Source organism: Amborella trichopoda, chromosome 9 (genome assembly GCF_054954075.1).
Source record: "Amborella trichopoda isolate Santa Cruz 75 chromosome 9, AtrichopodaSantaCruz75HAP2 v2.0, whole genome shotgun sequence".
NCBI lineage: Eukaryota > Viridiplantae > Streptophyta > Magnoliopsida > Amborellales > Amborellaceae > Amborella > Amborella trichopoda.
The window spans coordinates 3,408,723-3,436,413 of NC_142344.1; the positions used below are offsets into that span (position 1 = coordinate 3,408,723).

The window sequence follows — 27,691 nt, forward strand, 5'->3', positions numbered from 1 at the left end:
AAACATTTAATGGCATGGGACCACCCCTAATCTAAGCCGTTGGATCAATCTCTAATCTGAACGCGAGATTAAGGTGTGACTGGCGAACCTGTCGAGAGGGTAAAAAGGAAAATGCCTCTCCCGTTCTCTCTTCCCTCTCTAAATATGCTCTCGTTGAATCTCTCATCTCTCTCTAAAACCAGATAGAATGTAAATCTCTTCAATCTCCTCCTCTCGAGCAGGAGAATGGAAAAGGAGTCCACCTCACTAAAGACAAGCACAAAGGCAATGAAAGGTTTTTTCTCTCTCTAAAATATGGTTCCAATAGCGGTTTTTCTCCAACCAGGATTGGGACGTATGAGTATTGAATGGCCTTTTCTCTCTCTAAAATATAGTTCTAAGGGTTTTCCTCCAACCTAAACTGGGGCACAAGAGTTCTGAAAGGAATTTTCTCTCTCTACAATCAGGTTCGATGGAGATTTTCTATCGAAAACAAGGGCACAGATTTTTATCTAGCATGTACTCTATCTCTCCACCTCTCGCTTTCTTCTCTCTTCTCTCCCATCGCCTCTTCTATTTTCTCTTCTCTCCCATTGCCTCTTCTATGGACTATCCAATTTCGTTATCTATCTTCTCTCTTCCCTCTTTCCCCTCAAAAAATGAGAGAAATACTCAAATATACCACTGTGAATCTTCTCCACAAAGGCCTCCCCTGAATTTTATTTTACATAGGACACTTACCGATTGGCGTTTACATCTATTACTCTTATCTTCCTCTCGTTTTTCTCCATATCTGTTACAAAATGGAGCTTTTATCTAAGATGAGATATTTAGTGATTAATATTTTGATTGAAAGTTATGGATTCCATTGAACTTTGTAGGTTTTCATTCAAAGTTTGAAGATTTTTTTTGCCCTTGCACGACAGGATTTGCAATTTGCAGGTACGTCTGTTTTTCTTTTCTTTTTTCTTTTTTTCTGAAATTTTATGATATATTGTCGATTTTTTTGATACACTTTTGTTTTCTTGCTGTGAAATTTATGGAAAATGAATAATTTCTTGCAAAGATTTTGACTGTCGATATTAATTGTTTTCTTTATTTTTGACATGATGTGGATTTTCCTAAAAATTCTGGGGGCACATGCTTTTATTTTTGGCTTATAAATTGCTTAGAAAACGAACATATTTATGTGGTATCAGTTTCTTTATATTTAAGAAATAATTATATGGAATTATCGATGATCAGTTTTTTTGGATGCATGCTCATTGATTTTGCTATTTATTGGAGTTCATGTGGTACTTGTAAATCCTGAATGTAATTTTCAAAACAAAAAATTGTTGATGAGAATGCCCAAATTTCATTTTGGTTGAATAAGTTGAATCATCATCTCTGCGTTCCTAGGAGTTTTTAGTTAAGCACATTTTGTGCCCTCAATGTCTAATTGCATGGTTGTAGGCCCCTACTGGCTATGGCAGGCAGTATGCTTGTTTTTGCCATTCAAACATTTAACATGATGCCTGCATCCAAGGAGGTTAACCATACACTTACTTATTCAGTTTTCGGGACCTCAAAAGTGTTCCTGGCAGGATTTGGCACACCTCGAAGGCGTCTATGGGGGAATTAATATGCTTAACAATAGATGAAAGTTGGGTTTCCCCACGGGCTTGTCCCTCACTTCATTAGCCATTACCCATTCTTTTTATTTTCAAGTTGAATTGGTTATTCAACTCTCATGTAATGGTTATCCGGCTTTGATTTGTTTCACAATAACATGATTTTAGGGGCTGCTTCTTCTTGTAATCGTGCCGGTGCAAATGTTGAAACATGTAAAGATCTTAATTGGACCAAGCATACTTACAGGAACAACAACGCCTAAATTTGGAACAACCCACATTCTGCAAGAATATAATTGAAACTGGGAGTAAAATACATTTGTCGTATTAAACTGAGCTAAAATTTCTCCTCTATCTCTCTTGATGGGGAACTTTGTGTCACAAAGTATATGGTTGATGTAAATAGACCCGATCTAGATTGCATCCCATAATGAACAGAACCTCTATTCAAAATTGAAGTCCTGTCATGGGAATTGCATTCAATCAAGATCGAACTCGTCATTTAAAAATGAGCGTGATCCAAATAAAAACACTCCTAATCAAATTCCAAAACAAGTACTTCACCTCATGAAAGTTACACCCACAACAAAAACCCTACTCAAAATCCCATTACAACATATGATGAGAATCTACTGGTCTTACATTACCCATAATGCCAATGGTACATGGCCTAAAACAACAAGTAATACATGATTTTTACAAGTAAAACAAGAATCTACTGGTTTTCATATGACCAACTTATCCTGCATTTCGCCTTCTTCACATCAATAAGTAGAATTATATACGTGCAAGGGGGCAAAAATGTGTCATCTTACTCGTTTTTGCCTACATGACCGTATGTCGCTATTTATTTTTGCTCAATTTTTTATCTTCCAAAGTGATCCTCCTCTTTTGGCCATGTTTGATAACCACAAAATAATGCTCTCCGGTGGACACTGCCTGTCATGGAAATCGGGTAATTTAATAAGAATAGAGATTATAAAAGAGAGTGCGTTAGAGAAAGAATTGGGAAGTTCAAAGAGAAAAAAAGAAGTGGAAGAGGAGATGATCTTGAGTCTACCTCAACAAAGTTCCTTGAGTCCTCAATGCCACTACCTCTAAAAATGAATAATGGAAAAATTTCTCGAGTCCTCAATGCCACCACTTCAAACAAAGTAAACTGGAGATTCTATCGAGTCATAAGCCACTATCTCATGGTTCATCATAAAAATGTAGCCCAAACCTAATAGAAACATCAAAATGATAAGACATAATATAGAGGGAGAATAATTTATAAACTCATATTCTATTAAAAGAAATATCCACAATAAATGCAATGCTAAACAACCAGTGGACTCAACTAAAAATACAAAAATATAAAACTAAAAATAACAAAAACTCAGTGCAATAATATGAAACCACTATAAAATAGCCACAAAAAAGAAAAAAAAGAGAGAAATACAGATAAAAACCCACTAAAATAGGTATATAATAACCGTAACTGAATCAAAGAAACCTTCTTGAATATGCAACTCCCAACTCAAGTTTCTTAAACTTGCAGCTCCCTACCATTCAATCTAGACTTTTATTAGAGATCTGGGAGGGTTTTCATTATCCATGCTTTAGGGTTCTTGTGGGTTTCTAGATATCAAAGGAGGAAGAGATTAGGGTTCTTGTGGGTTTCTAGATATCAAAGGAGGAAGAGATTTGGGGTTTTCTGTGAGATATTTTGGGATTTTAGAAGGAGAAATTTGGGGGTTTGATTGGAGGCAAGGAGAGATTTGGAGAAGTCAATGGTGGGGCAAGGTTTTGAAAATTTATCTTGTGGAGATATGGCCAAAGGCTATGAAAGGAGACAGAGACAGAGTGGAAGAAAAGGGGTCCAAGGTTTCAGAAAGAGAGTGAGAATGGAGATAGAGAGAGGAGATGAATGATTGCAGGGAGTGAGAAAGAACGACAAGTGGGAGAAGTATTGGCTCTGTTACAAATAAAAGAGGGAGAAAAAGAGTATCTTTGGTTTCGAAGAAATAGAATAGCTTTCCATGTGCCCTAGTTTCAAAGAGAATGGGTTGATTACTATTCGTGCCACCATTAGAGAGAGAGGTAGGGGAGCATGCCTCGGCTTTAGAGAGAGTGGGTTCCTGGTTGGTTATAGTGAGAGAGAGAGAGAGAGAGAGAGAGAGAGACAGAGAGAGAAAGAGAGCATTTTGGAGAGTTCTAAAAAGAGATGTGGGTGGTGTTACTTTATTGTTACCGGTAACTGGCTTTAGAGAGAGTGGTTAGCCAATGAACCCTCTTCCCAATCTCGAGATGGAGAATAAGTTTAACGGTGATCTTGAGGGGTCTTATGCCATTGCCATTGCCATTGCCATTGGGGTGTGGCAGGGTCTCACAGGAAGGATCATGATTGTGACCTTAATTTGAACAAAAATATGTTTACCAAAATGAAAACGACACTATATTTTTGGACTAATATCTAACATGCACCGACCCTTGCAACTGTAGTTTGATAAAAAGGAAACCAAAAAGTTGCTATAAGGTTGCAACCTTAAAATGTAATCTAATGTAGAATTAAGGTTGCGCCTTAAAAATCGATTGGAAATATTATTTTAATGTTGAAAAACTTTCTAATTGATCATTTCAACATCGAGATATATGAATATAAAAAAAACAGATTTCAACTCTTATAAATAATGTACTTGTAACACATTATCAAGAATCTCACATGTTTATAGATCTTTAAAATTTTACAATTAGAGTTGGAAATAGATTTTCAGGAAATCATAATAATCTTTTGATATCAAATTTGGATGTGCGCCTTAATTGGATTGTTTAAGCCATTTTCAAACCACACCTAAACGAAAACCACCCTAGAATCAGTTTTGACATCTTTTGAAAAAGAAACTTCTATGTTTGTTTCCTTTTTCTTTTATTTTTCAATCCTTTTCGGCCCCAGACTTGCCTGGTTAGATCAAAATATATTTTATATGCGTCCCCCTCCAAAAATACATCTCAAAAATCAAATTCAGATCAAAATTTTAGGATTTGCTACTATCAACAGCGAAGATGATAGTGAATCCAGAATATTTTTTTGGCAAAGTAAAAATGATGTTTCTTGATTTATTTATTTTTTTCCACCGTCCATTTTGATAGCCAGTGGAGGCACCAGTTTTTGACATCCATTTTAGCGATGGATGACATGCTCACAAACAACCGATTCAAAATCTAAAGGACAGCAATTATTGTGATCTCATTTTACTAAAAGAAAATGGTCTCTTTGAACACGTTTCTTCTCACCCAAAAAAAAGGAGCCTCAAAAAACGGTGTACATGTAGAAGCATTCCTAAAGTTACAAGTTTTTAAATTCAATTTTGAGTTAAATTCGTGTTAAGAACGCTAAGTTTAGAATACACCATGTCACTAAGAAAATATAAGTGTGAAAGTTGGGCACGAAACTTTAATCTCTAGACAGCACAATTGCTTCTTAATTGGGATTTGGGTTTGGAAATCCAAGTTCTAAACATTATTTTAACTAAAAATGGGTTTGGAACTTTTACCTTTCGGACTATTTTTTCACATAAGAAATTTTTTAATAAAATATCTTAGTTTAGAAAAAACCCCAAACATAGATAGTATGAAAAACATTTGAAAATAAAATAAAATGAAAGATAAGAATTTTTAGGTAAAACATAAAAAGAAAAGTGTTATATGAGGACCCATGTGGCCCGTGACAATCCAACATCTATCTTAAGGTGAATGTTGAGAAATAAGCACGCAAAACTAATGGTGCCAAAAAAAAAAGAAAAAAATTACTTTTGATGATTTATTTATTTTTCATTTTCAAGATCAACATGCCTAAATCATAACCTCTTAAAAATTTAAATTCAAAATCCATCTCTAAGACGGACTTTAATTGGTGGGATGCACATGCACATGTTGTGATTCGTTGGACACAAAGAGAAATTTCATCCAAAATGAAAGAGACCGTTTACCCTTTAAATGGGATTGTATACAATAAAACAATTTACCTTTGATACAAGGTGGTTACAATTACTAACAATATGAAATTTGATAGCTTGGATGTGTCACAAGATTCGAAAAAATTTCTTTTGAAGTTTGGGCTTAATTATAGAATAAAATCAGCTACTTAAATTTTCATCCAATAGTCAAGATTAATGTGACCACCCAATACCAAAGGTAAATAGTCTCATTATGTACTTTTTCCTTTTACACATCAAACTTGTACCAAGGATTTTTCTTAAATTGCCACCAAAATATCGAGTTAATTAGATACACACCTAAGGAATGGCGAATTAGATACACAACTAAGTAATATATATATATACAGTATGGTCCACATTGGCACGGCAAAAACGGTGTAGCACTCGTCACAATTCAAGTGGATTGTGATGGTGTTCACGATATGTAAATGGATCATATTACAGCGCGCCAACACAAATAGACCTCAGATTGGGAGATAATAGTGTAGACATTGCTGATTCAAATCGATAGATCGTTGGGACCGGGAATTAGTTCGTGAGCACTCGCTCGGTTTTATTTAGGATTCGGCGATCCTGACTCACCGGATTCCCTGGTTCCCACACATGATAATTTTATGTTTTATTTTTCAATTTATTTTTTTTTAAAAAAAATTGGACCAATTCTCACACTAAATAATCGGTCTGATTCACAGATCCAAATCGGATTTCCAAAATGGCCGCTTCACCCAGTCAATCGGAGGTTTTAAAGCACTTGCAGAGAGACCGACAGTTGTGATTGTAGTTCGGAGCCAAGAGCTTGGACCCAAAAAAACAAGGAGTAAACTCATAAGGGTATGAATAGTCTTGTCTCCAAATTTGACTAATCTGTTAGCCATTGAGATACACATCTTAAATTATATTTTCAGGTTTAATAGTTGAAATGGAACAATCTTTTAGAGAATACTTGACATGGATGGTTAGTCAAAGTCCTGAAAACATGAGAAGGAATTTCTTGTGGAGGGGTGTTGAGAAGAAGAAAAAAATGCTATTTAGTGAACTGCAAGTCACCTCGTATACCTCATAGTCTTGGCATTAGAAGACTTGAACACTTAAACAGTGACTTAATCCTTCTTAATAAGTGGTGATATAATGCGTACTTTTAGGTTTACTGAATTGAAAGGTTTGGCCAGCATTGGAAAGAAAAGAATTTAGAGAAGTCTACAAGGAAGATATCATTCTTCATGTGAAGAAATGACTTATTTAAGGAGCAGAAGCTTCAAAAGCCTAGTAAATTTTTTTTTTAGGCTTCATCTCTCTATAACTAGAAACAAGTTTTATCCAGTTTTAACAAGAAGCTTACATGCCTAGTGTTATTGCTATCACTTTGTCTTTTAGGAAAAGAGGCAACTTTAGTGCCGTAGAACTTGTAATAGTTGTGCATTTAAATTGGCAAGTCAAAATCCTCAATGCTTTGCGCCTGTGCATCCTGGAGATAAATTTGCTTGGTAAAAACATAGATGCACACAAATTCATATTAGGAAGGAGCAAATGTTGTCTTGAGAAAGTGATTTGTTGGGCTTGGGATCAAAGAGATTAAAGCTTATTTGTTTCGTTTACTTTTTATTTTTTGCTCAATTTCACCCAACACTTTTAGCAAATATTTTGTTGTTCACAAATCTTTTTCCATATTTAGAAATTGGAATATGCGTGGATGTTTATGCCTTCGGCTCACATTAGTGGATCCAAATTACCAAAATATATAACAAATCCAAAAAAAATATTTTCAATAAAAATATAGTCTAGGTTTGGAACTCATAATAAATAAAAGTATTCATATCATTTGTTTTGAATGAGTTAAGTGGTTCAAATTATTAAAATGCCCTCACTTGTGTAGGATTATAATTTCAGGACAAGGTTAGCTTGAAGTTCTTTAAACAAAATTCCAAATGACATTCGCAATAGGAATCATTTATCTGGCATTTCAAAATTTTAGATAGTTCAACTGTTGATAAATATAATTTGATATCTCTCTCTTTATTTGTTGAGGTTGATCTTTTTAAAGGGGGAATTATAAAAACCAGCCAAATTGGGTTTTCTAGACAATCTCCCCCCAATTAGTTTTTGCATTGCAATTTTTATCCCAATACAAAAATTTATAGTCAATGCGGTCTGGCAACATGGGCCATACTATCTGGCATATTTGCCCTACGGTCCACCATTATGTTCCATATAGTTCAACATATTTGGTCAGTCCAAGAGTATATTTTGTCGGTCCAACGCTACGATACCTCAGTATGGCATAAATTGTATGCAGTTCGACAGATTGCTGTTGTGGTCTGGCAATTAATGTGATATGGGTTCCGGTCCAACAATAATGTGCCTAATCATCTTTGGTGATTGAGTGTTTATGGAAATGTACTCTTTCATATACATTTAAAGTATCCGCAAAAGTAATAGGGGATATTTGCCGTAGAGGTTCGATTTGAGGTAAAAATTACAGTAAAAAGCTTGATTGGGGGAGGTTATAAAGAAAGTTTACCCAAAGAGGTTTTAATAACTTTCCCTAGATATTTTCTCCAAACAAGATTCAGGTCTCGCCTAACCTCCCTTAAAGCGCCCACCAGACGGCCAAGTTCGCGAAGCGAAACGGTTTTCAGACGATGTCCTAGAAAACCCTAAAATTGCAGAGAAAACCAACCTCCATCTATTTTCTCGCTCGTGCTTTTGGGAGACCTATTCGATCCTGAGATTGCATAGAAATGAAGCCATTTTTCCCTAACCCTAAAACTTTGCAGGGAAAACACATTATGTATCTATTGGTGGCCTTCTAGCTTGTGTCGTCCGTAAAGGCTCATTCTTTCTCAATTGATCTCAGCACCCCATTATTCTGCAACTTTCCATTATCAAACGTTCCTTCACCTATAGAAAAGAGGGACATTGCGATGCTTGAACAGATGAAAGGTCCAGGAGTTTGCCAGAGTGTTTTTGAGAAAACGTAACCCGAACACTAGAGTTGCAGAGACACCCCGGTCAATGCAGGCTTGCGAACTGTTCATAGATGGTAAAAAATCGCTTTACTATTACATTTTTACATTAGCTGCCATTGTTCCGCAATTCGTCATGACCCATTGTTCCCATTCCCTAAAGAAAGCAGCTCATAAAGTATGCACTGTGTTATTACAACCTAAAAACCGAACTTTTTCAACAAATCTTTTGGATGAGACCCTAACCCGAAATTTCCAGGAATGCCCAACTCTTTCCCCAAATCTTTTGGCTCGAATGCTAACTCTAAATTTTCAGAAAAAACCAATTTGCCCCCAAAATCCTTTGTACAAAAACCTAGCCCTAAATTTGCAGAGCAACCCGTTTCTTCACAGGCCAAGAGCCGTACATTCCTCTGCTGATTCCATTCCAGAGGAGACTCCATCAACCTCTGCTCACTCCGGTCCCCGAATCTCTCGGTTTGCTCGCAAGGAAGCTGAAGATGCTCTCTTGGACTATCTCCACTTCACGAGATGCTTAAGTTTCACTGACGCAGAGCACATAAGCAAGAATTCACCCACTTCTATTCACTACCTCCTATCAAAAGTTGTGAACAAGCAAGAGATTGGTCGCTCAATTGCGAGGTTTTTACGATACCATCCCATTAATGAATTCGAGCCATTATTTGAAAGCTTGGGGCTAAAACCTTGTGAATTTGCCTCTCTACTCCCTCGTGGCCTTATGTTCTTAAGTGATGATCAATTATTGTTAGACAATCTCCATGTTCTGTGTAAATATGGTGTTTTGCATAGTGAGATAGGGAATATGTACAAGGAAGAGAGAGAAATTTTCAGGCATGAAGACGGTGTCTTGCTTTCGAAGCTCAAAGCTTGTGAGGAGCTGGGTTTCAGTCAAACTACTGTTGTAAAGATTGTGGCTTCTTGTCCTTCTCTTCTTGTTGGGAATGTTAATGAGGAATTTTCTAGGTTAATTGTAGAAATTGAAGGTTTGGGTATTGAAAAAGATTGGGTAGGGGGGTGTTTATCCCCAAAGAACAAGTATAATTGGAAAAGAATGTGGAGATTATTGTCCCTTTTGGAAAGGATGGGTTTCAAGAAGGGGGAATTAGCTGAAGTTATTGAGAAGCACCCAAATTTCTTCTTCGAAGGTTCAGGAGAGAATATGTATATTCTGATTGCTCTATCGATGAAATTGGGTTTTCACATAAATGATATCATGAGCTTGATTTGGAATTTCCGGAGAGATTCAAGCCCAAATCTAGTGAAGAATTTTTGGCATGCGATACATTTCCTATATGGAGCTAGGTTAAAAGTCGGGGATATAGTTAGGCTCGTGCACTCACACCCTCGTGTCTTGAGTTCATGCACTTTAAAAAGGCCCAAATCGGTGAAGCAACAGCTGAATGTGGGGATCAAACGTTTAGGCTTGATAATTTTAGAGGACCCAAATCGATTAAGAGATTGGGGATTGGGGACGAAGCTGCACCCAGTTTCTGGTCCCTCAGAGGATGAGCTATCATTACTCAAGAAGATGCAATTCTTGTTAAAATTAGGATTTGTTGAGAACTCAAAGGAGATGGTCAATGCTGTGAAGCAGTTTAAAGGCAAAGGGGATGAATTACAAGGGAGATATGACTGTTTAGTAGGAGCAGGATTTGAACCTAATGAAGTCTCTCACATGACAAAGCTTGCTCCTCCAGTATTGCAACAAAGCCAAGAAAAGCTCCTGATAAAGATAGATCTCCTTGTAAATAGATTTGGGTATCCTCTGAAATGTTTGCTGCCTTATCCCTGGTTTCTTTGTTATGATGTGGGAAGGATCAAGCTTAGGTTTTCAATGTATGACTGGCTCAAGGAGAAAGGGGTAACCAGCCACACATTGACTATAAGTAGTATTATTTCCTGTTCAGAGAAGAGGTTTATTGAGAGGTTTGTCAGTCTCCACCCTGAAGGTCTGGAGGTTTGGGAGGAATTAAACAAATAGATGATTTTGGGATGAGGTTTTATCTTTCATTTCGATTAGTTGTCTCGATTTGCAGAGACATATGCAAGCTTTCAATGATTTATCTTGTAATCCTCACTTTGCATCCTGTATTTTTCGCTCTGCATCTTTTATCAAAAGGATTCATTATACTGCGCATGATCTTGGCCAAAAGGCTATAAATTTTCATGATTATACAAATAGCCAAAGGAAAAAAAGGATCCAGTACACATTTTTTCTGTTGTGTAGCTGGGGCTCTGTCTTGGTTCAAACTTGAAAGGATTCTTTCCTTATTTTTAAGGTGAGGTCCCTTGAGCATATTTTTTCAGAAGGAGGTCACACTCGTGAGGCTCTGATTTTCTGAAAATTTTCTTACCAAAATGTTTGTAAAAGAACTAGTTTATTTTGGATTTGTTTGGAGAAGAATTGATGATGTGATGGGTGATTAGGGCCTTACAAAATCTTACCAGACATTCGAAGGTATGGAGGTTGGGCAGGCATTAAAGAAATAAATGTTCTTGGGATGAGGTCTTATCTTTCGATTTGGTTCAATTGTGTGGATTTACTGAGCTATATGCAAGCTTTCAATGCTTTATCTTGTATTCCTTACTTTATTCTTTATGTTGTCTCTCTGCAATCTCTGATTGAAAGGCTTTGTCATGCAACACTTGATCCTCGCCAGAGGGCCAAGAAAAGTATACAGTTTCATCATCATACATTTTACCGAGAATAACATAAGATGGATTCATTAAACAGTTTCTCCGTTGTGTTGCTGACAGTTTGTCTAGGTACAAACTTGTAAGGTTTCATTTTTATAGGCTTCCTTGAGTTTATTTTCTCTGAAGGAGGTCACACTTTCAAGGCTCTGATTGGCTCAAAATTTCTTACCAAGGCATTTAAACTTGGGGCATGAAGAAACTAAATCTATTTTGGATTTGTTTGGAGAAGAATTGATGGTGTGGATGAGTGCTTAGGGATTGGACAGTTTGAATTTCTATCTGAAATGAGTTAATCAATTAAGTATTGGTTTAGAGGGAATATGAGGTTGAGATCCAAGTCAAACATAAGAGATTTTGGATGGAGAAACAGAATGGAGCATGCTATTTGGTGTTAGCCTTTTCTTAGTGGAGTCATGTGTTGTTAGCGCATAGCACAAAGTTCCATTATTTTAGATTCTTAATTTGACCTAAGCATAGTCTAGAGTGACCCATTATTTTATTAAGTCCTATTGTGTAATCCATTCCTATTAGTTGTGAGAATATCTATTTCATTTAAGATCTTATATTTATGATGTCCTATTGTTTTAGATTCTTAAATCACAATGATGAATCCTCTTAGTTGTGAGATGAGAATATATCTTTTCATTTCAAGCTTTAAAAAGCATCTTTTACATCTGTGAGAGAGAGAGAGAGTAGTTCATCTTGTCCTCTTGCCCCTTCGTAGAGCCAGCCTTTAAGAAACAATGGAAGCAAAGGAGACTACATTTGAAGAAGATGAACCTTGAATGGTAGGATTCTGGGTTGCTGGGACTCCGAGGGAATGGTGCATGCCAAACTTGTGTCATGACCTGAAGATGTAGTAGGAGGGACAAGCCTTGGTACTGGAGCACTCTGACGAGCTTCATCATCAGCATCAACGCGGTTGCCTAATGCTTCTAATGCCCCAACATAATCCTCGAGGTGGTCATCATCAGGATGAAAATCTCATCCTTTGTACTTGTGGGGTATTTTTATGGACCATTGCAATTCAGATTTTAATGCAAGGGGAACTTTGGCAACCATGCCATGAATATATGTTCAATTTAAAACAAAGTAAACACTTTCAAAGTTAGTACCATTTTCGAAACATGCTATATAAACAGATAGTGTTAAGGTATATGCCTGTCAACCATGGCAAGATTGGACCTCAGGTGATCGATGACATGTTTTTGTATATGATCATACTCCAGTCATTTCTGTGGCAATCCTACCATGATTATTTTGAATGGTTCTCCTTTTTTCATAAGAGTAGGGTCGTATTTTCTGCTAAATTTTTTGACCTATTAAATCTTTATTATACTGTATGAACCTTGGTTTTTCTTGGAGAATTTGCTGATCAAAACTGCATTGTCCTTTCTTTGTTATTTATTACATCGCAGATTTGTCAATAGCCACCAAAAGACCAAATTTTCTATGAATTTCAAAGTCTCAGTAAGTTTTGACTTGACTTGAAATCTTTGGTTCCTAGGTCTCAGACATCCGATAATGTTTCGATCCCCTTTTACTGGAATAAACCTGGTTCAACGTTTTCTAATTTTATATTGAACAAGGTTATGCATATCTAGGAACAGATGATTCATGACATTGCATGTTATAGGTCAGAATGGCATTCATATGCTTACTTTGTTGTGATTTAGCAGAAGTGAACTTGGCTGAAATGAAAGGCTTTTTTTTTATTATTAGTTATTTATTTATTTTTATCATAATGACTCACTCTGTCAAAACTAAAAAAAATAAAAGAGAAAAATGGTTTTTTTCTATCAAATTCATTTTTCATATGTTCAATCATTTTCTTAACATTTCTTAAAAACTTTGATGGCGTTGTAGCTAGAACACGCTGGGTTGTGAAAACCATCCGTTTCTTTTCAATATGGGCCATCCTTTGAAAAGGCTACAAGCTATATTGAAAGAAAAAGAGTGGTACATAGAAGTTTTTTCGGTATGGTGACTGTAGATGTTGTTTTTTATTAACATAATCATCGTACTTATATGATTTTATCTCGTTTTACTTTATTGTTACAGTTTTTCTTTTTCATGCAAATGTTTTTCCTGTATCATCTGAATTCTTCGGAAAATTTTCTTTACATAAATAAAATTTCTGATCACTTTATTTATTAATTATCAGGTTTTTTTGGTAAGATCACAAACATGACTTGATTCGGAAATATACTGTAGCGTTGCGTTGGAGTGGAAGATGAAGTAGTGAATCCTCAATTCTTTCATTCACTCGTTGGCCGAGTGGAAGACGATAGCCTCCACTCGAAAGTAGTGAATCCTCAATTCCTCATACACTCGATGTTAATTTTTGTGTTATTGGTGTATCAATTCTTGTAAAAATTTGTGGGGCAGATATTTCACAATCGCCGAGGGTAAGGTATCTATTGGACATAACAGATCATTTTCTTCATTCATATTCCACAGGAGTAAATTATCGTACCGAATCCGGTCATGGATCTTATCAAAAAGAAGGCGCCATGAAGTGGACCCAAGGGTCGTCTTACCCTACGCATGTGGCCAACTTATATGAAACATTAATTAATGATATGAATTTGAGGCTTTCATCTCTGAATGGAGTTCGTTGCAGGCAACTGGTGTAGCCCATGAAGGAGCTTGTGATTTGTAACAAGGGTTGCCAAAAAAATTCCCATAAAGCTTTAAGTGGGTCTCAGACTCTGACTTTCGCTTGGATATATCCGGGATAACTTTTCAAATAAGAAGGAACCCGGTTCGATAACATCCTCCCCAAAACCATAATCCCAACTTCTCAATTCTTACTCAGAGCATATAAACCAAAGGGCAAGCTTTCGATGCTTCCCCTACAACATAAATCTTATATACTTCCTTTTATCCAACCCTCCATTGTGAATAGAGGGCTAAGATTGTTTCAATCACAATGTCATGTCTTTAGGTTATTTTTTATTTTTTTTAAAATTATTTTGACACCAAATTTTGTACGCCCAATTTTTTTTATTAATTTTGCACTAGAGAAAAATATAAAAATAATATTTCCAATAAATAGAATGACCAAAATAATTCTGAAAGTTTCAAAGTGTATTTTGGTAATTATATTTTATCAAAAAATTACTTTTAATGTTTTTTTTATAGGTATGCCTCAATGAGAAGATGGCACATACCAAATTTCATATTCATATAATTTTTATAAAACAAATTAAAAATAAAATATTTTGAGACATCGGATCTAAGATGAAATGGTGAGTGACTCTTTTGATCAAATTTGGCGGCTGAAAAATAGGGGAAACATAGATTTTTTATGCCGTGGAAATTATAGAAACCTTTTCCAAAACGAAATAAGCCCTTATAGAGAACATAAGGGCAAAAACCATAATGATTAACCAAAGGACTTGTATTGTACGAGGCCATGTTTTTCCCCCTAACATGGATCAGATGGCTCAGGCCCTCAGTTTGGAATGAGCTCAGCAAAGTGGCCCCATAATTCATTGGCCAAGTCGTCTGCGTGCAAAATAAAAAAAAGTTTCATAAATAATTCAACATTCCTATAATTAATCAATAGTCACAAAATTATAGGATGCATGTTATTCTATATAGACTTCGAACAATTAGTATCACAAGTACAAGAAGCAGTTTTTAAGTAAACTGCACATGAGAACATTATGGAAGTCAGTTTAGTAAAGTGCAATAAAGATGGAATAAATAAAAAATATTTGACACTACATCAAAACAATGATGTACAATTGAAAACTCATACAAACATAAAATAGAAGATGCAAGGAGAATATTAACTTGGCTTAGAATACAGAGAGTATAAATTAAGAGGGCATACCTGCAGATTCGAAGATTTTGCCGTGTGATTCTTGTCTGTTAAATTCACGACGGCTGGCTTTAACCAAATCAGGGTCCTCATTGATTTTAAAGAAACAGCCTCTCACCATAGCAGCATCACAAACCAATTCTGACCAAATACTACCACTTTTAATCAAAGTCGGTGCATTGCCCGCAATCCAGAGGCTATTTCTGCGAGGAATAAAAACAACAAATCATAAACTCACCAACACAGAAGAAAAAACCATGAACAATACAACGATGAAATTGAGGGGAATCTATCAAAATACATCTAAGGGATGAACTATTTAATACTTTACTCATTTCATATCATTTAATTTCAAAAAGCCCAACAAAATGTTAAATAGTTGAAAAGGAGTAAAATGTTTGAATAGTTAAAAAGGAATAAAATGTTAAATAGTTGGATAAGTTAGGTGTATTTTGATAAATTAATGAAAAAAATGCTCACCTTGCCCTTGTCAAAGCGACATTAGTCTTGTTGAGATTGGAGAGGAAACCGATAGACCCCAATTGATTTGCTTTAACAGTAGAAAGTATAATAATGTCCTCTTCACATCCCTGAAATCCATCAATGGACTTCACCCTTACAAAAAAGTTATCATGGAAATGACACTTCTTTTGTAGCTTCTGAATTGTTTCAACCTGAGCATTATATGGAGATACTATTCCAACACTCAAGGGAGAACCATTCTTAGCAAGCCAAGCTGTAAATCCAAAAATTTAGTTAGAGATTAGTCTCACAAAATTCACCACATTAAAAGTAAGGTAAAGCTTTCAGACAACATTTCATGGTAGAAGCAACTATTCCACCAAAGAAGAAATCATAACAAGGCCAAGAAAGGGAACTGTTCCATTGAGGAGAAAAAAAAAAGGTATATTTATCAAGTCAAATTATGAGTAAAATAAAGAAGGCTCAAGTTCGAAAAAAGTGGAAACATGCAAAAGCCACATGTGTGCCAAGATCTTCAAGTCCTGTATCATAGTATTGGCATTTATGTGCTCATTTTCTGCATTACATCATGCAATTTAACCTAGAAATGTTCCCTAGCTTAAAACCATAAAATGTGTCTAAAAAATATGGGAAAGTATAGAATGAGAACATTTGCCATTGGTACAAGGTGGTCACATTAATCTTGACCATTGGATGTGAAATTGGGTGGTTGTAATTATTCTATTGAGCAAGCTCAAACTTCAAAAGAAATTTTCTCGAACCTTGTGAGACATCCAAGCTATTAATTTTCACATCAAATGGTTGTAAGTAATTGTGACCATATTGTAAAAAAGATAAATGGTCTCATTGTATATAATCCCTAAAAATATTTCTAGGACTACTTTATGACTCTATATCAATTTCCATAGAATCCATTAAATAGTTCAAAATAATACAATTTTATGGGAGGTTTCAGGTGCAATTTGTATGCAAATAGATGAGTAATGGCTGTTTGTTTAGACCCATACAAATATTATAAAGATTTGTAAAAGACATATAGTTAGTGGAGGACATATAACATTTGAAAAGAACACATTCACCAATAGCAGGACCTGTCAAGATAGCATACAAATTCTAGACTCAAAATCAGTGATTTTAAAATCTCCCCTCTAACTTGGGATTGCCTGAGTTGAATATGGTTCGGGATGTGGGTAATTCCAGTTTAGGGGAAACTTGTGATCGCCCCAAATCTCATATTCTTCCTATTTCTTTTAGTTCTTTAAATACAACCCACTGCAACTTGGGAATCTAACTGAACTGGTTGAATTGGAATCAAACCCTTGGGGATTCAAGACCGAATTCCAATTTTCAATCACTGCTCAAACTAAAATATGCGAAAGTTTTTTTCTATTATTTTAGAAATATTTGGAATGGGCTAACTACCACCTTTGAAAAGCTTCTTCACTGTAATCATGACAATATCTGCCTCCACCAAATTCTTCAAACTTTTTCTCCCCTTTTCCTCTCTCCCATCAGCAACATTGATGAATGCATAAGTGCGATTGGAGAGGTAGCGCTCTGTAGTAGAAGTGATTTTTACATTAGACCCATATGAAATCAGCCGGTCCGGTCATAAAATGTGGCATTTGGGAAGCAACTTATTGAAGGGTGCATCCGATATTGCTCGTTAAGAAGAGACTGCAGCCATTCAAATAAACTCTTCCCAAACCCAGCTCTCTCTGAAGCCTGACAGAGAATGCATAAAGACTGTTGATTCTTTTTATTTCTTGATGGGTCCATACAATGTTAATTGAACAAACATGTATCAGCCACAGGAGGAGACAAACCTTACTAGTAATCAGGGCAGGCAACTGGCGCTCATCACCTATGAACATGGCATGTCTCGGTCAGCGAAGGTATAAAGGAATGATGGATTCGGCTGCCTTTAGTTGTGATGCCTCATCTAAAATTAACAAGTGGAATTCTTTCTTCATTATCTCGTAGGTTAAAGGAGAAGACCCTGATGCTGTGCACAAAATTAAGTAAGGAAGCCTACTTCAAGATGAATTTCTTTAGAGTGTCGCCTTTCAGGTAGATTTATATTGAGGCTATTATGCAGTGCTTGGAGGACTCGGAGGGCTTCCTTTGATAACATGAATAGAATTTCTTCCATGCTAACCTTGATATCACCCTCTTTTTTCCCAGATAATGAACTCACCAAATCCATTTCTTGGTTAATACATAGATAGGCATCCCATGAATTTCTTCGGTTTTAAGCCGTCGAGTTCAGTAGTCTTTAATAAACTAAGAGTCATAAAGCTTCCCAAGTTTAAGCACCAAATTCATTTTGATTCAAGAAGGTTAGGGGCAAGTGAGTCCACAAAGCACTAATACAGTCCTTCATTGGCAAAACTAGTTTTGTGAACGTCTCCCTGAAAGCCCCGAAAAGCTTCCCAAGTTTAAGCACCAAATTCATTTTGATTCAAGAAGGTTAGGGGCAAGTGAGTCCACAAAGCACTAATACAGTCCTTCATTGGCAAAACTAGTTTTGTGAACGTCTCCCTGAAAGCCCCGACAAACTTTTGCCTTTATCTCTTTTCCAAAGAAGGATCGTATTCATCGACATAAGACTGAATATTTTTAATTGCTGATGATATCTTTTTCTTCCAACCAGAAGGGCCAAAGCAAAAGCATTCTTCAAGTGCATGAATCCTGTAATCGATATAGATATCACCAATTTGATTATCAACATCGAGTCTCCAATCAATAAAATAAAATGTCTCCTAACGGAAATCCAACTAATGAAGTCCCATGTAGTGTAGTGGTTTTCGCGATTTTTTTACTAAATCCACCATACATACGGCTACCAATTTCATAGATTGCTACATTAATCGGAGCACAGGTAAGAGTCGCACAATTCATATGCAAAGCTACCCAAAGAATTGAACAAATTGTTCTAGTCTTCCCTGTGCCTGGAGGACCCCAAATGAGTTTTACAGAATACGTGTGGTTGCATCGAATTGAAGATAAGGCAGAGTAAACAGCTTTAGTTTGTGAGTCATTTAATCCAAATGAATTAAATTTTGATTTCAGGTTCTTATCAAGAAGTCCTCGAGAGCATGAATCACAAGTTTTCTTTCCCTCTTCAAGAAAGCAACAATAATGCATACACACAAAAGATAATTACACTCACAAGCAGAAAATTTTGTAATTTTGAATACTCACATGTAAGAAAATCGTATTCAGGCGGAAAAAAAGAAAAAACGTAGCAAAAAAAGTTGCGATTTGCAGAAAAACATTCCAAACTCGGATCAAAAGAATAAACTGCAAAATAATTAAAAATTGCACATTGCAACACAAGAAAACAATATCACCCTGAAGAATCAGGCAAAGAACAAAAAATAACAAAAGGAAGAAAACTGCTAACAGAAAACATACTAAAAAAACATAATCACCAAAAACAAACACAAGAAGAAACAAATACTCAAAAGAAAACAACCTTTGCAACAAAAAAAAACTACGAACGTCATACCAAATCGCTAGAAGAACACAAAACCTCGCCGAAAATTCCAAGAACTTCCTCTTTTGCTCCAATTCTATGCAATGATTTCCAAATTCGTAAACTCGGTGTCAGAGTCATCATGAAGATCACTACACAACCAACATCAAATGGAGGAACATCCAAAAGCTTCTTCTTCATCGCGAAGAGAATTACTTTACAATCAGAAGAACGTTTGTTATCAACCACAGAGATGGCACCCAAACCGTGGTATGAATCAGTTCTGAATAAGTCTTCAATGGAGTTGGGTTTCGTTGTTGATAAAAGAATGACATCCCCACAATGTGGTTTGTAGCCATTTCCAAAGCTTTCTCCACTGTTGGTACTTAAAATGTAGGTTGACTTCCCCCATCTCTCTAAAACCAGAGTCCATGGAGCTTTTGAAATGGTTAGAAAAGACTGATTCAGTTGAGCTCGTGCTTCTTCTAGCAATGGGGAAACGAAGGAACCAAATAATAGTCGAGAGATGAGAATCTCTGTGGAATATCTATGACCTGAACAAACCATGCATAAAAGTCTATAAGAAAGAAGAAACATGAAAAGAGAGAGAAAATGAACAACCAACATCAAATTATCATATGTTGTGCGAGAGAATATGGAAGGAGAGAGAAAATAACACGCTATCATAAATGTATACTAGGCTAATCATTTCATCACCTAGGTTTAATGGGTTATAAAGATACCCTTTTAATGCGGGTTTTCGAAAATAATTTGGTTTGAGATTTTCACTTGAATAAAAATAAAGTGATTAAAATCACTAGTATACTTATAAAAGTTTTTTAAAAAATATCTCATTAGTATATACATAAAACTGTAACACAAAAATATCGACCATAGACATCTCTCACTATAACATAGACCCAGTACCAAGATGTCTTATCGTAGCTCCCCCAACATGATTATCCTGCAAATCTCTCCCTCTCTCTCTCTCTCTTTCTGAAGAAGAACAAGAAAATTAAAATCCTAAAAAAAAGCTCTTAAATTTTTTTAAGAATAACTTCAACCACTTTAAAATTTTGCTTCCTCTGGATATAGAAAAAGTGACTAGGTCAACAAAAGGAGCTAACGTGAAGTGGTTCATTCCTAAACTGGAAGAGAGAGATCTCAAAAGAAAAACTGCTGAGAGAAGGAGAGCTCTAAAGAAGAACTATTGTGTGTGTGTGTGTGAGAGAGAGAGAGAGAGAGAGAGATCTCAAAAGAAAAACTGCTAAGAGAAGGAGAGCTCCAAAGAAGAACTACTGTGTGTGTGTGAGACAGAGAGAGAGAGAGAGAGTTATAAAGAAGAACATCTGAGAGAGAGATAGCTTTAGAGCACAATTGCTGAGAAAAGGAAGAGAGACCTCTAAAGAGGAATTGCAGAGAGATAGATAAAGGGAGGGCTCCAAGGAAGAATTCCAGAGAGAGAGATAGTTTTAACCTGATCCCTGTAGAGATGCTCATTCATGACGTCCCAAAATGACCAGTTGAGGATTACACTCATCAAATCAATTATCTCATACCTCTTACTCGTCTTCTTCTTCTCTTCCACTTTAGACTCCTCAAATTCTATGACCTCAGTCTTCTCACAATTCTTCTTCGTTTTCTGCTTCTTACACTTCTTCTTCTTCTCCTCGACTTTAGCCACGTTCTCAAATTCGATAACCTCAGTCTTATCACTATTCTTCTGCTTCTTACTCTTCTTCTTCTCCTCCTCAACTTTAGCCTCCTTCTCAAACTCTATGACCACAGTCTCACTTTTCTTCTTCTTCTGCTTCTTTCTCTTCTTCTTCTTCTCCTCCACTTTAGCCTCCTTCTCAAATTCTATGACCACAGTCTTCTCACTGTTCTTCTTCTTCTGCTTCTTTCTCTTCTTCTTCTTCTCCTCCACTTTAGCCTCCTTCTTAAATTCTATGACCTCAGTCTTCTCACTGTTCTTCTTCTTTTGCTTCTTACTCTTCTTCTTCTCCTCCTCCACTTTAGCCTGCTTCTCAAATTCTCTCGCCTCAATCTTCGCACTATTCTTCATCTTCTTCTTATTCTGCATCTTACTCTTCTTCTTCTCCTCCACTTTAGAATCCTCAAATTCTATCACTACAGTCTTCTCACTCTTCTTCTTCTTCTTCTTCTTCTTCTTCTTCTTCACTTTATCCTTGTTATCAAATTGAATCACATCCTTCTTCTTACGCTTCTTTTCCACTTCAACATTATTCATATTGCCAATCTGAAGCACCACATCTGTCATCTTAACCTCAGCAGACCCTGACAAGTTAGAAAATTGTTAACAATATATCAAATTTTTAAAATTAAAATATCAAAGAAACTCAAAAATATTTATTTAAATAAGAAATAAAATGTTGCTATCTACCTTTAAAAAAAAAACAAAAACAAAATGATGCTGAAAATAACAGAGGTTACCCCTTACTCAATGTGGTAAAAGAGTGACATCCCCACAATGTGGTTTGTAGCCATTTCCAAAGCTTTCTCCATTGTTAGTGCTTAAAATGTAGGTCGACTTCTACCATCTCTATAAAACCAGAGTCCATGGAGCTTTGGAAATGGTTCGAAGAAACTGATACTGTTGAGCTCGTGTTTCCTCTAGCAATAGGTAAACAAAGAAACCAAAATAATGGTAGAGTGATGAGAATCTCCATGGAATATCTGTCACCTGAACAAACCGTGCATAAAAGTCTATAAGAGAGAAGGAATATAGAAGGAGAGAGAAAATGAACGACCAACATAAAAGTCTATGTATATTGTGCAAGAGAGAATATGCAAGGAGGGAGAAAATAACAAGCTAGCATAAAAGTATACAAGGAGTGTGAATATGAAAATGAGAGATAGAGAAATAACATAAAAGTACCTTTTTTTTTTTTTTTTTGGATTTTGGGTAATTCACAAAAACTCTACCCATTTTTTCAATTGATTATTGATTGGGGAGTCATATTTTGAAGGTGGTGTTTATTGAGGGTGTCAGCGCCGCAACGACCCAGCCCCTTTCCTTTCCTGTGAATAAAAGTATATGAGAGAGAAAGAATAGGGAATGAATGAGAGAATGAAGAGGCCATGCATAAAACTAGGAGATTGAATATGGAAGGGAGAGAAAATGAATATGAAAGGAGAGAGAAAATGAAGGGCGTGGATAAAATAATTTTAATTTATTTATTTATTAAACATGTACTATTTGAAAAAACTAGATGGAAAATTTGACTTTTTAATAATACATATTAAAGGATTTTACTTGAATATATTATTAAAAAAGAAAAGTATAGGACAAGACATTTTGCTTTCGATATAAATAGGTCCTAGTCACTATCAACCGTTGGATCCCAAACCATGTGGCTTAGAGTTTGCATTGTCATTGTTCAAAGTTTAAAAGAAAACTTTTGGGATTCATAACATAATCCAGGTCATTGAAGGTTTGATTGTGACATTCATGGTTTCATATATACAATCCCTATTAAAAAATATAGAACTTATTTTCTATGGAATAACTTAGATAAAATTCTTGAATTAACAAAAACATCCCTAAAATATTTATTATTTAATATAGTATCTATGAATGCATCAGATTATTTGCTAGGTATGATAAAATATAAATGTCTAAATCATAACTCAAAACATGTGTGGAGCACGTGTATACGCATGTGTGTGAGTATAGGTGTGTATATATTTTAAAATAGGTGGTTGTAAGAGTGTCATTGAACTGATACAAAGGTCCACAACAAAATTTCTTGAGATCTTGACTCACCTCAAGCGATCCAATTTGACATCTAATAAGTAAGAACCATTGTAACCTCAAACTACAAAAGATAAATAGTTGAGAAGAGGGGAACATGGGTTCACCTTATCTTTATAGAAATGTTCATTCATGATCTCCTCAAACGACCAAGAACTACATTCCTTAAATCAATTATCTTGGCCTTCTTACTCTTCTTTTTCAACTCAACATTAATGCAATTTGAAGCACCCCATCTGCTATGGCTTATATATAGACGGTTTCCGAAGGAAATACACACATTACTACTGAGTTATGACCTGCATAGATTAAACCCAAAATGCAAAGCAAAACACAGGGAACATCTAGTGATACTAAACCAAAAGAAAAGAAAGAAGAAGAAAAAAAGACAGGTAAAATAAAGAAATGGATGTCAAATACATCAGAGTTTACAAGATGCGTGCGAGAGAGAGAGAGGGAAACTGCATGTGTTTGAAGATAAATACCCAAAGCATGCGAGCGAGAAGTTACAGGAAGTGGTTCCCCTGAGAAAATAAGAATTGAATGTAGCTGAAGAATCAGATGGAGCAAGAAAGAGACTGAGTTTATTTAGAAAGAGAGAGTGAGAAGAGAGGGCTGAAATTCGATTTTGGATGTAAGCGTAAAATGGAAGAAAAAGTCCCTGAGTTTCTGCTACACCAGAAGTTGCAGGCGGGCAGATAGCTGATGAAACAGTACTAGAAAGAGATGCAGACCCATTTGGTTTGGACTTTGGACTTTAGAAAGAAAAAGGCTAGTAGCGTTCTTATATGGTTTTCAAGAGAGGGAGAGCTTAAATGGCAATCTTACAATGGTTTATAGAAGTTGAAGAGTTGCAACAAAGTCTAGAGAGAGAGAGAGAGAGAGAGAGAGAGGATTAATTAGTGAACGGCAAAGAAGTTCAATTTTGTAGAGAGAGCGAGAACAATAAATAGCACAACATTAGCCACCCTCTTTGTCGCCTTCCCATGCAAGGCGTCTTAGACCGCTCTGCCCTTGTGGGACCAAATTGTGTCCCTCGTTAGAAAGCTTTTTAATCCTTTTAATTTTTGAATTTTTTTATTCAATTCATGCTTAGAGAAAATAAAAGATTTTGAACTAAAAAGTTCACATATCTTATCTCCTACAAAATAAATAAGGAAAGTTCATCAAAATACACATAAACTATTTAACATTTCACCCATTTTCAACTATCCCAACTTATACTTTAATGGGATTTTTAAAATTAGGTAAAATATCTTCTAGGTGCATTTTGAAAAGGAAATTTTTTATATAAAGTGTCAACCTTATGCTATAGAAGTAAGGCCGCGTAAGAAATTCAATAAAAAAAGTTTGTTCCAACATTGGCAAACCCCGCAATCATTCATCTCAACCTTGATATATGACAATTAAAAAAAAAAAGATTATAAATCTTAAGAGGAGTATATCTTGTAACACATTATTTAGACCGTTCATCTTCAAGATTTTTCAATTATTTATAGGCCTGCTTGATCTGTACCATATCCTGGACTTCAATTTTTAAAAAGGAAAATATCTCTATACTTTCTATTTTTAGGTTTCATATCTCAATAGACCCAATATTTTAAAAGATATCTTATCGCATAGAAACCTTAACTTTTGTATCTTCTAACCCGCTAGAATAATTTTACTCATTTTATTTTTTTTCTTTTAACCCAAACAATTTGTTTAAAGACAATTTTTTGTAAACCACATCCTTCTTCTCTTCACATGATATTTTTTTTTATTTTTTCTCTTTCTCTTTCCACAGTGACTCTCCCCAACCCCTTCCCTCTCTCACCGTATTACCACTCTCTCTCTCTCACGTCCTAATAGTTCTCTCTCTCTACAATGACTCTCCCTAATTCCTCTTTCTTTCTAACCATAACTTTCCCCAATTCTCTCTCCACTGTTACTCTTCATAATTTCTCTCTTTTTCTCTCCCTACTGTGACTTTCTCTACTTTTTCTCTCTTGTGCTAACAAAAGAACTCTTAGTGACAAAAGACAAGCAAAGGCCACACTGGCTATAGGAAATCAAAAGAAATTATAGCAGACACCTCGACAAGCAAAGGCCACTGGTTATAGGAAATCAAAAGAAATCATAGCAGACACCTCTGGCTATCTGATCATTTGGACACTATCCCCCAAATGATCGGTGGGTTGGGGTTGCAATAGGGCAATAGGGCTTTAGATATGTAGGATTTTTTAAGAGAGTTTATGGTATATCAGGGCTGCAAAAAGGGTTAGATGTGATAGAGAGGAGAGAGAGACAATGTAGAGAGCGTCTATGCAACTTTGGGTATTAGAGAGAGAGAGAGAAGGTGATTCCAAAGATAGAGATGGTGTTTTGGGGTTTTTTAGAAAGTGTGGTTTATTTTTTAGAGAGAGAGGAGATAGAGACGAGTATAGATGGACAACTTTGGGTACTAAAGAGAGAGATGGAGTGTTGAAAGAGAGAGACGGTGATTTGAGAGAGATAGTACTTTGAGAGAGAGGTGTCATTTTAGTATTTGTGTAGATAAAAAATTAACGGTGGAAGGGATCTATGGTGTTGCAAGATAGAAAAGATAGACATTTTATGCCATAAATAATATTTTCAAACCTTATGTTTGATGAGAAATAAAAGTAAAAAATAAGAGGTAAGGAGATATTTTTCCTTTTTAAAATTAAGGTGGACATGTATTTTTAGATTACCGTAAAACTTTTGACTCCATAACCATATGAGGAATTTGAAGGTGCGCCTTAATGTAATTATTTAAGATTGACACCTTATATAAACCTCACCCCTATAACTTTCCCAATAAACAATCATATGATATGAGGCATTTGTACACCGCCAACTTTTTCTCTTTTTTGTTTTAAATCAATGGTATGATATTTGCAAGATTTGGGTCAAATAATGTATGATGCAAAACTTTAGTCCTGCAGGACCACCTACTATGTGCTATTTGTTCCAACCCGGCATAGTAAGTACTTAGGGTTTGGCCCTATTTTCAATTACAAAAATCTACCTAGACTATTGAGCTTTCACACCTAGGATTGATGTGGATTTTGAATGGAAATACATTTTCATTTTATCTGAAATAAATTTGTAGGTCGTGTCACGGGGCATACCTTTTGAAAAGTTGTTTTTAGTTTTGAATTTTATTCGAGTTGCTGCAAATCACAAATTTTAGCTTAAAATACCTATAAAATATTTTAAAAGTCTGAATTAAATACTATTATATACAATAAAAGTTACACACGAAATAACTGACAAAATAATATTATTTAAAATATATTAACTATAGTTAAAAAGTTTATTTTAGATAAATTTAACTATTATTCAATCAAGCTCAAATGCTTAAAAAACATTAAAGTCAAATTTGCTTAAAAAACATTAAAGTCAAATTTGATGGTTTTGCTCATGGTTTAAAAAATGTCGATCCAGATTGAGAATCGTCGAGGACGAACTGGTTCATATGAAATCTCGGGAACCAGCTAGTCCTACCATAGATAAGTAAGACATGTCCCCACTTTTTTTTCACTTTTTCAAATTTTTAAAATTTTTACTGACCAATTCGGTAGACTAGATCGTCGATTCGCCAAACCAAATTGGAAATCTAGATGCACAATCTAAGTCACAAATCTGTTTTTTAGAACCTTTGTTTTGCTTACACTTCAATGGATTATTTTAAGGGAAAATATATTCATACCCCTATTTTTAGGGCACAATAGATACAAGGTCTTAAAAGATTTATTGAGACATAAAAATTGTAGATTTTATTTCTTCTAACCCGTTGAGCTAATTTAATCGTATTTTTTTAGGCCAAACAAATCTAAACAGACATATCTTTTTTAAAAGCCATCATCCCAAACTTTTAGAGAGAGAGAGAGAGAGGCTTCATGGAAGTGAGATATTATTGGGAGGAAAGAGAGAGTGAAAAACACAAGAAGATAGAGAAAGAAATAAGTTTGGGGCATTTAAGTGAAGAGAGATAAATGATTGGGTTTATAAAAAACATATCTTTCTCACATTTGTTTAGGTTAAAAGATAGGTTTAAAGTAACAAAGGAGTTACAAGATACTTTGGTTTATCAAGAAATAAAACCTAAAAATAAAAGATATGGCGATATTTTTCTTAATTTTATTTAATTCGTTGTAGAAACTTTTAAGGTTGAAAAACATAGTAATGAATCTGAAAGGTGATGTATAAACATATGAAAATATTGAAAATGGACGGGCAAGATAATGTGTTGCAAGATGTACTATTTATGAGACTCAAAATAATTTATTTATTTTTTATATTCATCTCAATGTTGAGATGATCAATTAGAAGAGGATTTTTCAATATTAAAACAACTTTTTCCAATGGATTTTTTTAAGTGCATCTTTATGGAGTGGATGATTGAGATTTTGAAAAACGGAAGGTCGTGGTGGAATCTGAGCCGACGATCTATGGGAAATGGCAAAGTGTGACCTGCATGCAACATTTCAAATTGATCCTCCAAGAAAAGGCTAGAGAAAATATAAAAATATCATAAGTGCCCTTGGCCATCGACTTGGTTGAATATAGCAACCCCAAAGGCTTCCATACACACGAGTCTTGGTACACGTGCAGGGGATCATCATCATTTCAGAAAACGGATGGTAGAGATGAACTGCTTTACAAACATGACAAACTCCGTGCTGAACCATGTCCACAAATCGGTTCTCCGCTGTCTAATTTCATGATCGACGCTTGATACACAGTCATACTGTTGTATACAGGCCATATGGTGTATATTCCCAATTTTACAGGTCTCGTGCCCAAAACAAGCCACACTCCTTTGGGAAAAAGACAATTTTTCCTTTTTTTTTTTTTTTTTTTTTTGAGA

General features: G+C 35.4%; 4 protein-coding genes and 2 long non-coding RNA genes across 12 annotated transcripts; 2 read left to right on the plus strand and 4 right to left on the minus strand.

The window, feature by feature from the left end:
- Positions 1-29: 29 nt before the first annotated feature.
- On the plus strand, positions 30-13,861 carry LOC148780298 (uncharacterized). 6 transcript variants are annotated; one of them, XR_016041050.1, is made up of 5 exons: positions 30-274; positions 861-921; positions 6,265-6,403; positions 11,978-12,723; positions 13,418-13,861. It is a non-coding gene; the product is annotated as an uncharacterized LOC148780298 (long non-coding RNA). The 6 variants fall into 6 exon arrangements; XR_016041046.1 differs by lacking the exon at positions 11,978-12,723 and having other exon boundaries at positions 64-274; XR_016041047.1 differs by lacking the exons at positions 6,265-6,403; positions 11,978-12,723; positions 13,418-13,861 and adding an exon at positions 1,435-1,827.
- On the minus strand, positions 2,135-3,789 carry LOC110007584 (uncharacterized). Its single transcript, XR_002281545.2, has 3 exons — positions 3,074-3,789; positions 2,653-2,814; positions 2,135-2,531 (listed from the first exon to the last, which is right to left on the minus strand). It is a non-coding gene; the product is annotated as an uncharacterized LOC110007584 (long non-coding RNA).
- Positions 8,190-10,684, plus strand: LOC18437733 (transcription termination factor MTEF18, mitochondrial). Of its 2 annotated transcripts, XM_088847146.1 has the most exons (2): positions 8,190-8,612; positions 8,929-10,684. In XM_088847146.1, the coding sequence occupies exon 2, from the start codon at positions 9,275-9,277 to the stop codon at positions 10,535-10,537; it is 1,263 nt and encodes a 420-aa protein (XP_088703272.1). In that variant the 5' UTR covers positions 8,190-8,612; positions 8,929-9,274; the 3' UTR covers positions 10,538-10,684. The 2 variants fall into 2 exon arrangements, with proteins under 2 accessions (XP_088703272.1, XP_006847996.3); XM_006847933.4 differs by having other exon boundaries at positions 8,190-10,684.
- A 651-nt stretch (positions 13,862-14,512) lies between the features above and the next one.
- On the minus strand, positions 14,513-17,375 carry LOC148780299 (putative helicase MAGATAMA 3). The gene is made up of 4 exons (XM_088847148.1): positions 16,991-17,375; positions 15,563-15,818; positions 15,095-15,285; positions 14,513-14,763 (listed from the first exon to the last, which is right to left on the minus strand). Exons 1-4 carry the CDS (start codon positions 17,016-17,018, stop codon positions 14,711-14,713), a joined length of 528 nt encoding a protein of 175 aa, XP_088703274.1. The 5' UTR covers positions 17,019-17,375; the 3' UTR covers positions 14,513-14,710.
- A 757-nt stretch (positions 17,376-18,132) lies between these two features.
- On the minus strand, positions 18,133-23,571 carry LOC148780300 (P-loop nucleoside triphosphate hydrolase superfamily protein). The gene is made up of 5 exons (XM_088845911.1): positions 22,926-23,571; positions 21,616-21,747; positions 19,077-19,502; positions 18,402-18,703; positions 18,133-18,256 (listed from the first exon to the last, which is right to left on the minus strand). Exons 1-5 carry the CDS (start codon positions 22,950-22,952, stop codon positions 18,133-18,135), a joined length of 1,011 nt encoding a protein of 336 aa, XP_088702037.1. The 5' UTR covers positions 22,953-23,571.
- LOC148780301 (uncharacterized) lies at positions 19,178-21,610 on the minus strand. The gene is made up of 3 exons (XM_088847147.1): positions 21,505-21,610; positions 20,521-21,341; positions 19,178-19,597 (listed from the first exon to the last, which is right to left on the minus strand). The coding sequence occupies exons 2-3, from the start codon at positions 21,322-21,324 to the stop codon at positions 19,529-19,531; spliced, it is 873 nt and encodes a 290-aa protein (XP_088703273.1). The 5' UTR covers positions 21,325-21,341; positions 21,505-21,610; the 3' UTR covers positions 19,178-19,528.
- Positions 23,572-27,691: the final 4,120 nt, after the last annotated feature.